The sequence below is a fragment of the Silurus meridionalis genome, chromosome 29, assembly GCF_014805685.1.
Source record: "Silurus meridionalis isolate SWU-2019-XX chromosome 29, ASM1480568v1, whole genome shotgun sequence".
Taxonomy (NCBI): Eukaryota; Metazoa; Chordata; class Actinopteri; order Siluriformes; family Siluridae; genus Silurus; species Silurus meridionalis.
Genome location: NC_060912.1, coordinates 6,832,258 through 6,843,657, shown reverse-complemented (window position 1 = coordinate 6,843,657; position 11,400 = coordinate 6,832,258). Strand labels below are relative to the sequence as shown.

Genomic DNA, 11,400 nt, shown 5'->3' with positions numbered 1-11,400 from the left:
GTTCGGCTACAAGCGCGTTATTGAGCTACTGACTGCTGCGATGTGCAGTTACATGAGGAAATCCTGAGAGCTTAGGCACATTTCTCCCATAACAACTATTCACAGCTCGAGCGAAAGAGTGGGACAACACTAGACAGGCCACGCTCTAATCGGCTCTGTGGGAAGGAGTTGTGTCATGCTGTTACGGGCAAATGCTGCTCACACCAGACACTAATGCGGGAGTTCTGATTTACAACCCACCGTTTTGTCGTATATCAAAAAGAGATCCGCATCCCGTTTAAATCAACTAATTGATACTAATACATTGTTTGACAATTTATGTATGAAATAATTGGGCTTCGGTGTTTCATTCATTATACAGTAAGATCTATCAATATTTAAACCACGGCAAGATTCATGAATATAATCGCATTTGAGTGAATTCGCATCCAATTTCGATGTAGGGATTAAAGCGCGATATTAGAGCTCATTTGAGGCATTTGAATGTGGAAATCTGTTGCTGTTTATTCTCAGTAAATATGACGTCCATAGAGCTGCAATTGTTAATGAAGCAAACAATCGTTAGACGGAAAAACACAAAAAGGGATTATGACTTTAAAAAAGAAAAGTTTTTAAAAAGCAAAAAAAATACGGCTTGTACTCAAATTGCACTTTGAAATCATGTTCATTATTTGAGATTATATAAAAATAATATTTGTGGCCGTCACTGTGAGAATTATAACGCTTTGTTGCATTTATTTTATGAACCGACTATTATTATTATTATTTTATTTACATTTAATCTATTTATTTATTTAAGAACCATCTAGTAAAAGGTTGAACAAAATAAATAAATAAAAATAATGTGCGTCTAAACGTGTGTAAAAATGTCTCACCTGCAATTTTTTTATCTCTTTCTTGAGGTCAGCCTCATACTTCTCCTTCTGGTTGGCATTGGCTGCATTGTGTAGCTGGAAAGAGAAAAGCAAGTGTGCAAACAATATTTAAAACTATATTTATTCAAAGGCACAACAAATTGTATATATAGTACAAATATATATATACATTTCTCTTCCTGGTTTAAAGTAAAATAATTGCTATTAACAGTCTGTTTTTGAAGCAAACTCTCACCTTTTGCCAAATGTCTTCAAACTGTTCGACTCCTTCTGCGACTTTTTTCAGACATCGATCAATTTCTCCTGGGAAGAAAAATAAAGGGACTCATTTCAGAAACAGGACATGAAATCAAAGTTGCAAGAAAAGGAAACCTTTGTGAAACCTTTAGAATGACTGACTGTGGGCTGATCGTAAATATCACCAGAATATGTTTGTTTTTTTCTTTTTGGTTTATGCAATACGTAGCCTGACCTGAAGAGGGCTTTCATGCAAGAAATGCCAAAAGTTTTTGCAGAGAGAAATTAATTCTCACTGCTGTGCACATCTGTGCAGGATACAAAAATGAATGGTGTGTGTGTGTGTGTGTGTGTGTGTGTGCTACCAGTTGATAGAGAGATGGATGGACAGTGTGTATGACTGATGGATGGATAGACAGTGTGAGCTACTGGTAGACTGATAGATGGATGGGGACTGTGTATGTTGTACTAAAAGTCTGATTGAGAGGTGGATAATGTGTGAGAGAGAGAGAGAGAGAGAGAGAGAGAGAGAGAGAGATACTAGTAAACAGATAGAGATGAATGGGGAGAGAGAGAGAGAGAGAGAGAGAGAGAGAGAGAGAGAGAGAGAGAAGAGAGAGAGAGAGATACTAGTAAACAGATAGAGAGATGAACAGGGGAGAGAGAGAGAGAGATACTAGTAAACAGATAGAGAGATGAACAGGGGAGAGAGCGAGAGAGAGCAAGAGAGAGCACAAGAGAGAGATACTAGTAAACAGAGAGAGATATACAGGGAGAGAGAGAGAGAGAGAGAGAGTTACTAGTAAACAAATAGAGAGATGAACAGGGGAGAGAGAGAGAGAGAGAGAGAGAGAGATACTAGTAAACAGATAGAGATTAACAAAGAGAGAGAGAGAGACTAGTAAACAGAGAGAGAGAGAGAGAGAGAGAGAGAGAGAGAGAGAGAGAGAGAGAGAGAGAGATATACTAGTAAACAGATAGAAAGAGAGAGACTAGTAAACAGATAGAGAGAGAGAGAGACTAGTAAACAGATAGAGAGATGAACAGGGGGGAGAGAGAGAGAGAGAGAGAGAGAGTGTTAATGGTTGGAATGAGGGGATTTATTTGCTGATATAATACTGTATTAGAATGCAGACTGAGATCAGTGATCTTTTACATTTATCACAGCAGGTGTACAAGTTCAGCAATAAGCTCCTCTTACATGCGTGATTTAATTGTCTCTGTGTTTGTTCTTCATCTTAAACTATTTCCATTAAAATTTCCTGGATCTTTTAGTTAACAGATAAAACTTTGTCAACTCCAGGCCTAATTGTTTTTGCTAAACAGCATTAAAATGAGTAAGTATTATTAAATGATTATTCTGTCCTGGTTTCTCAGACACGTTAGACGAATTACACAATTTCCAGCGTTTGTGATGAAGGAATGCGATGATGCCCGTCTCTCTAACCTTGTAGTTTTCTTTTATCAGCCATGACTTGACTAAGATGTTTTCTTCATGCCTTCTTTTGCTGTGGAAAAAAAATAATAAAAATGCAACATTAGTCAATTCAGTAGAATCTGCTTCAAAGAAAATATAGCAAATATAAATATATTTAAAATTAAATAAACATTTAAACTAAAGCTGTAACAATTCAACTCAAAGGAACTCGATTACGAAAAGTCATCAGTGCAAATTAATTTGCCTTGATGCTTCGTTTAGTCCATTTAACCACACACGGAGCACTGCGTTTCTGACGGACCTTTATTACTGTCGCACCACCCGCTACATTCAAGAGCGCTCTGGACGGGGAAACGCAGGAGAGGCTGCAGAATGAAAAATTTAGGAAGGGGAGAACACGGCGAGGAGAAGATTCTTATGGACATGTGTTTCCGCCACAACATAAAAAGTTTGTCGAATTCAGAGTTGTTTTATTCATTTATTTATTTATTTGGCCAATCGGCCACAATCGATAGAATCGCGAGGTATAAAACCAAGTCTCCGATTCCTGAGAGAACTCGGTCCAACAATCAGCTCTGGAGGAGAATTACGAGGAATAAAGTCGGAATTGCGAGAAAAAGTCGCAATTGTTTTTTTTTTTTAAATGTGGCGAAAACGGGCTTCCAGGGGATTCAGGACAAAGAAAGAGACAAAAATTTCAACATTTGTGATCTGTGTAAGTATGTATGTATGTATATATATATATATATATATATATATATATATATATATAAAGCCCTTGCCAACGTTTTCATTAACAAAACAGGGGATAGGGGAATTGACCAAAAACACAAAATAAAAAACAAGTTAATTAAATAAACAATCAACAAGTCATGTGCAAGTTTTAGTCTGAGCTAAACAGAGTAACAATGTCTGCCTTATTTTACAAAAGCATTGATTTTCTTTGCACCCGCATTGTTTTCCTGATAACTCATGCATTTAGTGATTCTTTCGTAAAAAGTTCGAGGTCAACACACGTGGATCGTATTAACTCGCTTCTATGACGATCAAATAAATAAATAAATAAATAAATAAATAAATAAAGTATAAGTTAAGCACTGAATCTTTTGTTTACGGATTTATGCAGACGAACAGACCCACCCTCTAACCACTAAATGATGTCCTTATTGGTCTCGGGTTGGCGTGGATTCTTCGTGGGTTTGTATTAAAGAGTAGGATGCAGGAGAAATCTCTTCAAAATTTCCATGAATACCAAATTTTATGCGAAAGTACAATGGATTTACAAATAAATCGTTTATATTCGGCTTAAAAAAATGACGCAATTATTTGCTTGGTTATTCTGTTGTGGCCACTGCTTAAGTTTCGGCGCATTGATGCCCTCGTTCACTTGCATTGCGCCTCTTTTGGGCCGTATGGTGAGGCCTCCAATGAACTACCACCAAATCCAAACTCCACATTTGGACCTCCATCAACTGATTTCACTTGTGATGAAATAATGAGGAAACTCCCCAAATTAGACAAGCTTGAGCCCACGGAAATAAAGTGACTAAAGCGCTAAAGCGTATGTAAATCCTAAATGGTTATTACAACTGAACGCGTCATTAAGATGTGCATCTCTCGTTTTCCACCTCCGCTCGTCTGGGAAGATGTTCCACTGGATTTTGGAGTGTGCTTGTGGAGATTTGTTGTGCTGGAACAGGTTTGGTTCTCCTAGTTCCATGCTGTCAGTCTAGCAATAATGCTTGTAGGTACGCTATATGGACTGTGGAATCCGGACTTTTCCAGCGGGCTGTGGTTCTTCCCCAAGCCGTTACCACAAAGCTGGAGGCACGCAACTGTATTGGCGGTCTCTGAACGTCAAAGCAATACATTTTCCCTTCAATTGAACTAGGAGACCCGAACCTGTTCCAAACGTGACGATGCCCCTGTGGGGAAAAAAAAGACAGCTCTATGAAGATCCGCTTCACATGGGTTGAAGTGGAAGATCTCCCATCATAGAGCTCGGACCTCAACCCTACTGAACACCTTTGGAATGAACTCGCTGACTGCACCTGCCCATGCCAACTTATCTATTGAGTAAAAACCTGCCAGTTAAATCTTGCCTCAGCTGATGGGTGTATATAAATGCTGCATTCGAATCACAAAGTCCATTTAACTCGAACGCTCAAGGGTTTTTCTCCCTCGTGTTCTTCATTTAGAAAGATGAGAAGACATCTGGTGAATCCAGCATCCAAGTGAATTCTAGCACGGCTCAATTGAAATGATAAAGCAGTTTGGCCTTGACTCAACCCATCTTCAGGATATGCAGTATATTATGTGTGGCAGGCAGCAGATTCTGCTAAACTGAGCAGAAAGGTACAAGGGCGACTCGAATATGATGTGTTCGGGGAAGAAAATTAACTGGGGTTTATTTAAATCACTGCTGAACTATAATAAAGAAGCTAGTCAGTGCTTTCGTTTAATGCTTTTTGGCTTGCGGAACGAAGTGTTTAACACATTTTTAAAAGTGTAAAACAAAACAGCGAACTAAACAAAACAATGAATTTGCGACTCAGCAAAATGATGCGTAGGCGTGAAAGTGCCCCAACGACATACTTAACTTGTTCAGCCACTGGCCTAATTCTTCCAAGTGGTTATGATGGGATTCATTCATTGATACACACGACATTAACATTTAAAGAGTTTGAATTGCTTGTATTTATTATTATTATTTATAATTAGCATCAATTTCACAGTAATGGTCCCCCTGGGACTCGCTGGGGTTACGTTCTACCGAGTTTCAAAAATCCGTGAACTTAGTGTATTCATCTAGACATTATGTCACTTTATAAACATAATTGTGTACAGTGTTTGTGTACACATTAGTTAAACATGTTATTTCTAACATTCCTGAACGTTCCGCCTCGCTGCGATTCCCGCGAATTTTACGATAATCCGCAACCTGCTGTTAGTTATGTTCCAAATGAGAACTCGCTAATTCAACAAATCGCGAGTCCAGACCGAAAATTATCAGGGGTTGACTGTATATATACAGAATTATACACATACATACTTTTTAGTTTTTTCGGAACGTAGTTCAAATGAGTTTCAAATTTAAATCAAAATATAAAAATTTTTTTTAAATAATAATTAAATATTTTTTTTGCGTGTGCGCTGCTTCCGTCTCGCCATATGGATTCTTTAGCATTTACATCATGGATTTCTCTTAAAAAGCAGAACATCCGGACAATTACAATTACGATATCGAGGGAGTGAATTAATGAAGGATGGAAGGAATGAAGACATTTGTTAACGCATACTAAGTAGAACGGTTAAGATCATCGTATCTTCAGATAATTTTATATTTAATGTAAAACACACAGGCACTTATGTAAACACTTCTGCACTACTCAAATGAGGTCTAACAAATGTAAACTATTTAATTGTTTCATTTATTTAATCATTTTAATCGATAAATAAATCAAAATCGATATAAAAAGGTGTTTTGCATTCATTCAAAAATATTTTATATTATCTTAGTGTTGAACCAAGCAGGCTAAAATTGATAAAAAAATATATAAACTGTTACAAATATTAAATTATAATCTACTGGGTTTTTTTTAAACTACGAGCAATTTAGTGTTTTTTGCGTTTCTTCCCCCTGACCGTACAGAAATTGCAACCAAACTGTGACTTTCTTGTGTACTGTTTCACCCCTGACATATTTAAAATGTCCTCTCTCTTTCTTTCTACCTTTACTTTGATTGGTCATTTCGGGCTTCCCCCTGTCTTTGCCATTGACCTTTTATGGTGTTTTGTGGGCGTCGCTACAAGCAAGTGAGCGGTGTCAGAAAGCCACTTCGCACCTCATGGGGCCAGTTTTATTTCGGTTTGTCTGATGCGAACATTTACAGATCACTAATAGGTTGATAAACGAGGGAAAACAAACATGTTAAGAGAAAACTATAGTCTCCTTTTTTGAGAACTAAGATCTATGTACTGATTCATGAAGCACAAGCTTATTGAAACAAGCAGGAAGATACAGCATGGGAAGTCTCGGAGACCAAAGCCCTTAAAATGGCCCTCAGGCCAATCCTGGGATGATGTTGCTCTGAAAAGCTCATAGCATTTGTGTGCCAAAGTTTGTTGACAAGACAAACCAGTCCACCCGAGTGTGGATGGCCAATCATTTTGCAGCACTGCTGAGTCGATAGCGTGCGGCTTGCTAAACGAATAAAAGGAATCAGACGCGGTATGAGCCATAGGTGGGGAGTTGATCTGAAATACTCGTCCATGACAGAGTGTGCGATTTATTGGATGGTCCACACAGCTGCCAGTTCCACCACGTACTTAAGCACCTGTGAAGGAACTGGTAAACGGAGACGTGCTGTAGAAGGGTGTACAGCCAGTGTGATCGGCAGTCGATCGACAAATCTCAAATCCCTCCAGCTCGTATCAGAAAAAAAACAATTTAACATGCTGATGAAGCGAATAAGAACTTTTCCATTCGGATTTTCCTCATTTCTACTGAAATCCTGTATTTCACAGTGATGCAAATTCCTGAGTTCAACCCTCAAGCTGCTTAAAACTTTATTCATATGAATTGAATATGAACCAATTGGATGCAAAGTGTAGTGTGAACACAGCTAAAACCTGCAAATGCATTAACTGAATGATACTGACTAATCGAGTATTCAAAATTGCAATTCGCTCTGGTTTCAGGTTTTTAATCAAATTTTTGCTCCCAAAATAAAAAGGAGAGAGAGAGGAAAAAAGTGTATTCTGTACACCATATACCCAGTTACTCGGAATCGCGTCGTAGATACAAAAGTTTGTGCACCCCAGCACTAAATTCTCACCACAACAGCAACAATCCAGACCTTAATAGAACACAAATGTCCCACACACACACACACACGTAACTGTAATCTGTGATTATATGGAAGCTGGTGAGGACACGGCATCATGAAAGGGCACAAAATAGTTTTTCCCCCCAGACCATTCCGGGTTTGTGCACGTGCAGTTCGGACACGTGGCTACAGCAGGAGAAATACTCCGGCTCCTCTGTGAGAAAAATAAACGGATCTCCTTCCGTTATAAAAAAGGACGAATACGTTCTGTTTAGTTTTTATCAACCAGAATGTTAATCTGTTAAGATCCCAGCAATGCACCTTCATCTGCTATCTTTAAGGTTGACGGCACTGATACGATCGGGCTTGAAGTCTCTCTTTGTACGAGATGTGAATAATATCACAACATGCTTGTGTACCTTATGTACAGTTACTTGAGTTCGCACACCGGTATTTCTAATCATCATGTACACAGAAACAGTATAGTATTCATTTAGCAGTGTTGATGCATGATAATAATTTGAGCCTCTTTCTCAGTGTGATCTTTAACCCAGCCCTAATAACAGAATCATTTCCGTTTGGGAATAATAAAGTACTCTATCATTCAGTCTGTCTGTCAGACGGCTGTTAAAAATATAATTTCCTTTAGGATTAATATACAGTGGAACCTCGGGATACGAACGTCCACCAATATAGGTTTAGTTAAACTTAGTTAAACGAATAGGTTTAGTTAAACTTTGTTTCGTTAACACTACAGTGGTCATTACTGAACAGTAGAGTAGACACCTTTATATCGCTGTGGAGATTCTCCTTCCAAACAATAATTCTCCTCATCCTTCTCCTGAAAAAATCATCGCTATCACGCCAGCATTCGCTCTTCTCAAAGGTAATGGACCAAGTAAAGCTTCTGCTTTCCTCTTTTAGATGTTGATGCGCCATTATTAAATGCTAAATAATATTAGTTCATATTGGATGTATTTAAATTTTTATATGAATATTTGGGGTCGTTCTGAAAACGCATTATCCCACTTTTCATTCCTTATGAGGAAATTCGTATCGGTATACGGATTTTTCAGGGTGTAAATGGTGTTCCGGAACGAATTGAATTCACAACCCGAGGTACCACTGTAGTACTCTATCTCTCTATCTAACTATCTATCTATCTACACAGTGCAGTATGTATGCATAGTATCAGTTTATGAATATATAAAATATAAAATATCATCTATATTGCGATCTTTCAATCTTCTACACCCTGTTGCTTGTACTCTGTTTTATACTTGGACTGAGTGATGCAACATATTTAAGCTTTGGGATTGATAAAGTACTTGATCAATCATTTGATCTATTAATCTTTATATATATCTATCAATCGGGCACAGTGCAGTGTGCATCTGAGTCTTGCAATAAGACTCTGCCACATTGTGGACATGGACCTCCTGCACATGGAGGTAGACAATATATATTTTTACCCCTTTTCTCTTTGTGATCCTTTAATCTTGACCTAGTTTTTATTTACTTAATTCCACCCATTCTATTCTTTTATTCTTCTAATCTTAATATTCTTTATCTTGTGCTTTTTTGTATGTCTGTGACATTGAAATGTTCCTTTGGTTTAATAAATATATCTATCTATCTATCTATCATACACAGGGCAGTGTATACTTTCTTGTATGTCTGTGAACATTATCTGTATTTAGATAGATAGATAGATAGATAGATAGATAGATAGATAGATAGATAGATAGATAGATAGATAGATAGATAGATCTAAAATTTTGTATATGTATATCATATCGAACTGACTGCTGTAACATTACAATTTTCTTTGGGATTAATAAAGTTATCTATCTATCTATCTATCTATCTATCTATCTATCTATCTATCTATCGTACACAGGTCAGTGCATACTTTCTTGTATGTCTGTGGACATTATCTGTAACATTATATATTTATAAATTCACTTTAGGAAAAATTAAGTACTCTATCTATCCAACTATTAATCACTCAACCTATTTATTTATCCATCCATTCCATTCATCTATCCATCTACAGTACATGGTGCACTCTGCTGCATTAAAACACATCCTGCAAAGTGTAATTTAAACAGTGTATCATAGTTATATGATAAACATATACAACATTTTAGATAAATAGATATATAGATAGATAGATAGATAGATAGATAGATAGATAGATAGATAGATAGATAGATAGATAATTAATCCAAAAGTAAATTTATAAATGTATAATGTTACAGATAATGTTCACAGACATACAAGAAGGTCTGCGCTGTGTATGATAGATAGAGAGATAGATAGAGAGAGAGAGACAGAGAGAGAGAGAGATAGAATAACTTTATTATCCCAAAGAAAATTGTAATGTTACAGCAGTCTTAATATTGTTCAATTCCACAATATTAAGACTGGTCTGAATTAAAAGATCACAAAAAGAAAGGGGGTTTCTATCTATCTATCTATCTATCTATCTATCTATCTATCTATCGTACCTTCTTGTATGTCTGTGAACATTACACATTTATAAATTCACTTTAGGATTAATTAAGTACTCTATCTATCCACCTATTAATCAACCTATTTATCTATCTATTCATCTACAGTACATGGTAACACATGGACATCCTGCAAAGTGTAATTAAAACAGTGTATCATAGTAATATGATATACATATACACACTAATATTTATATATAAACCCTCTTTCTCTTTGTGATCTTTTAATTCAGACTAGTCTTAATATTGTGGAATTGATCTGATGTGTATCACTGGGACTCTGCTGCACTGTAACACATGGACATCCTGCAACTTTGTGTGCACCTCAATCGCAACCCCAAGGCAACAATTAAACACAAAAGCACCACGACACAAGCAAGTTTGCACAGACAAGTCGATTTCAGCTCAAAACACACGACCTACCGAACAGCTACACGACATGATCATGTATATAAAACCCAGTCTGGAGGACTGTTTAGAGTTTTTACTTGCATGTGCTTCTCCAGATTTCTTTTCTCGGATGTGCAGGCGGAAGACATCCGACTTACAACTTAGGCGGGTGTAAATATTGTTCCCCTTTCCTTAAACCTCGTTAATTAAGAAAGTGAGCTCAATTGTCGATTTATGAAACCATTTATGAGCTCCAGGTTCTCCTGGGGATTTTTGTGTGTATTTTTGTTTTGTTTTTTGGCCGGTATACAAATTGGAAAGGAAAAGGAGAAAAAAAAAACAAGCATGTAAATTGAATAATGCTTCTCATAAAGAGGTTTTTTTTTACCTGCTTTCTCCTTTAGTTTTTCCTCCTTTCTTTTATTTTCTTTCAGCTTGTCTTCCGTTACTAATTTCCCAACTTTTTTCCGGTCTTTATTTTTTATTTCCTATTACTTCTATTCGCCAAACAATCACCCCGCGCATCAAAGATGGCCACCAGGAACCACCTCCTCCGTTCAGGCGTTGCTGAGCTTTCTCCCCGCCTCCTTCGTTCCTATTGGATAGCGCTGTTCGGTGTTCAACTCTGATTGGACAGCAGGGCACGTCTATCAAGCAGCGAAAAGACGTGCGATTCGCGCGACGGAAGCCTGGTCGGTGTGCTCAGCGGGGTTAAAGGTGTACCGGCTACTGTGGAAATGGCTAATTAATATAGCACCTACCGTCATTTCGTGTATAAAAATACACAATACATTCTACTATTATTATAATATTTATTTAAAATTTCAGCAGTCGTGTCACAAACAATCTTGATGTTTCCTAAACATCTTAAAACTATTATATGTGTAGGTTTATACAAAAGTTAGTTCCACTTGACATTTCACCGGGTATCACTCCGCGTGTCCTTGATTGCTAGAAACGTCTAGGACATTCTAAAACGTGTGAACGTGAAGAAAAAAACACTTAACGTGGCTTAATCCGAAAATACAGCGTTTTTAACCACCAACCTCAACAGACACATTGATAATAAAGCATACTATGTACAGACAAGCATTACGGTCAATCTTGTCGTTTAAAAA

At 37.2% G+C, this 11,400-nt stretch overlaps 1 protein-coding gene across 1 annotated transcript in view; it reads right to left on the bottom strand.

The window, feature by feature from the left end:
* Positions 1–10,893, bottom strand: part of cnot3b (CCR4-NOT transcription complex, subunit 3b) — a 27,513-nt gene extending 16,620 nt beyond the window's left edge. Inside the window, 4 exon segments of the mRNA XM_046844129.1 lie at positions 876–950; positions 1,111–1,178; positions 2,560–2,620; positions 10,671–10,893. Of these exon segments, the coding sequence (XP_046700085.1) occupies positions 876–950; positions 1,111–1,178; positions 2,560–2,584 (168 nt within the window). The 5' untranslated portion in view covers positions 2,585–2,620; positions 10,671–10,893.
* Between the last annotated feature and the right edge of the window lie 507 nt (positions 10,894–11,400).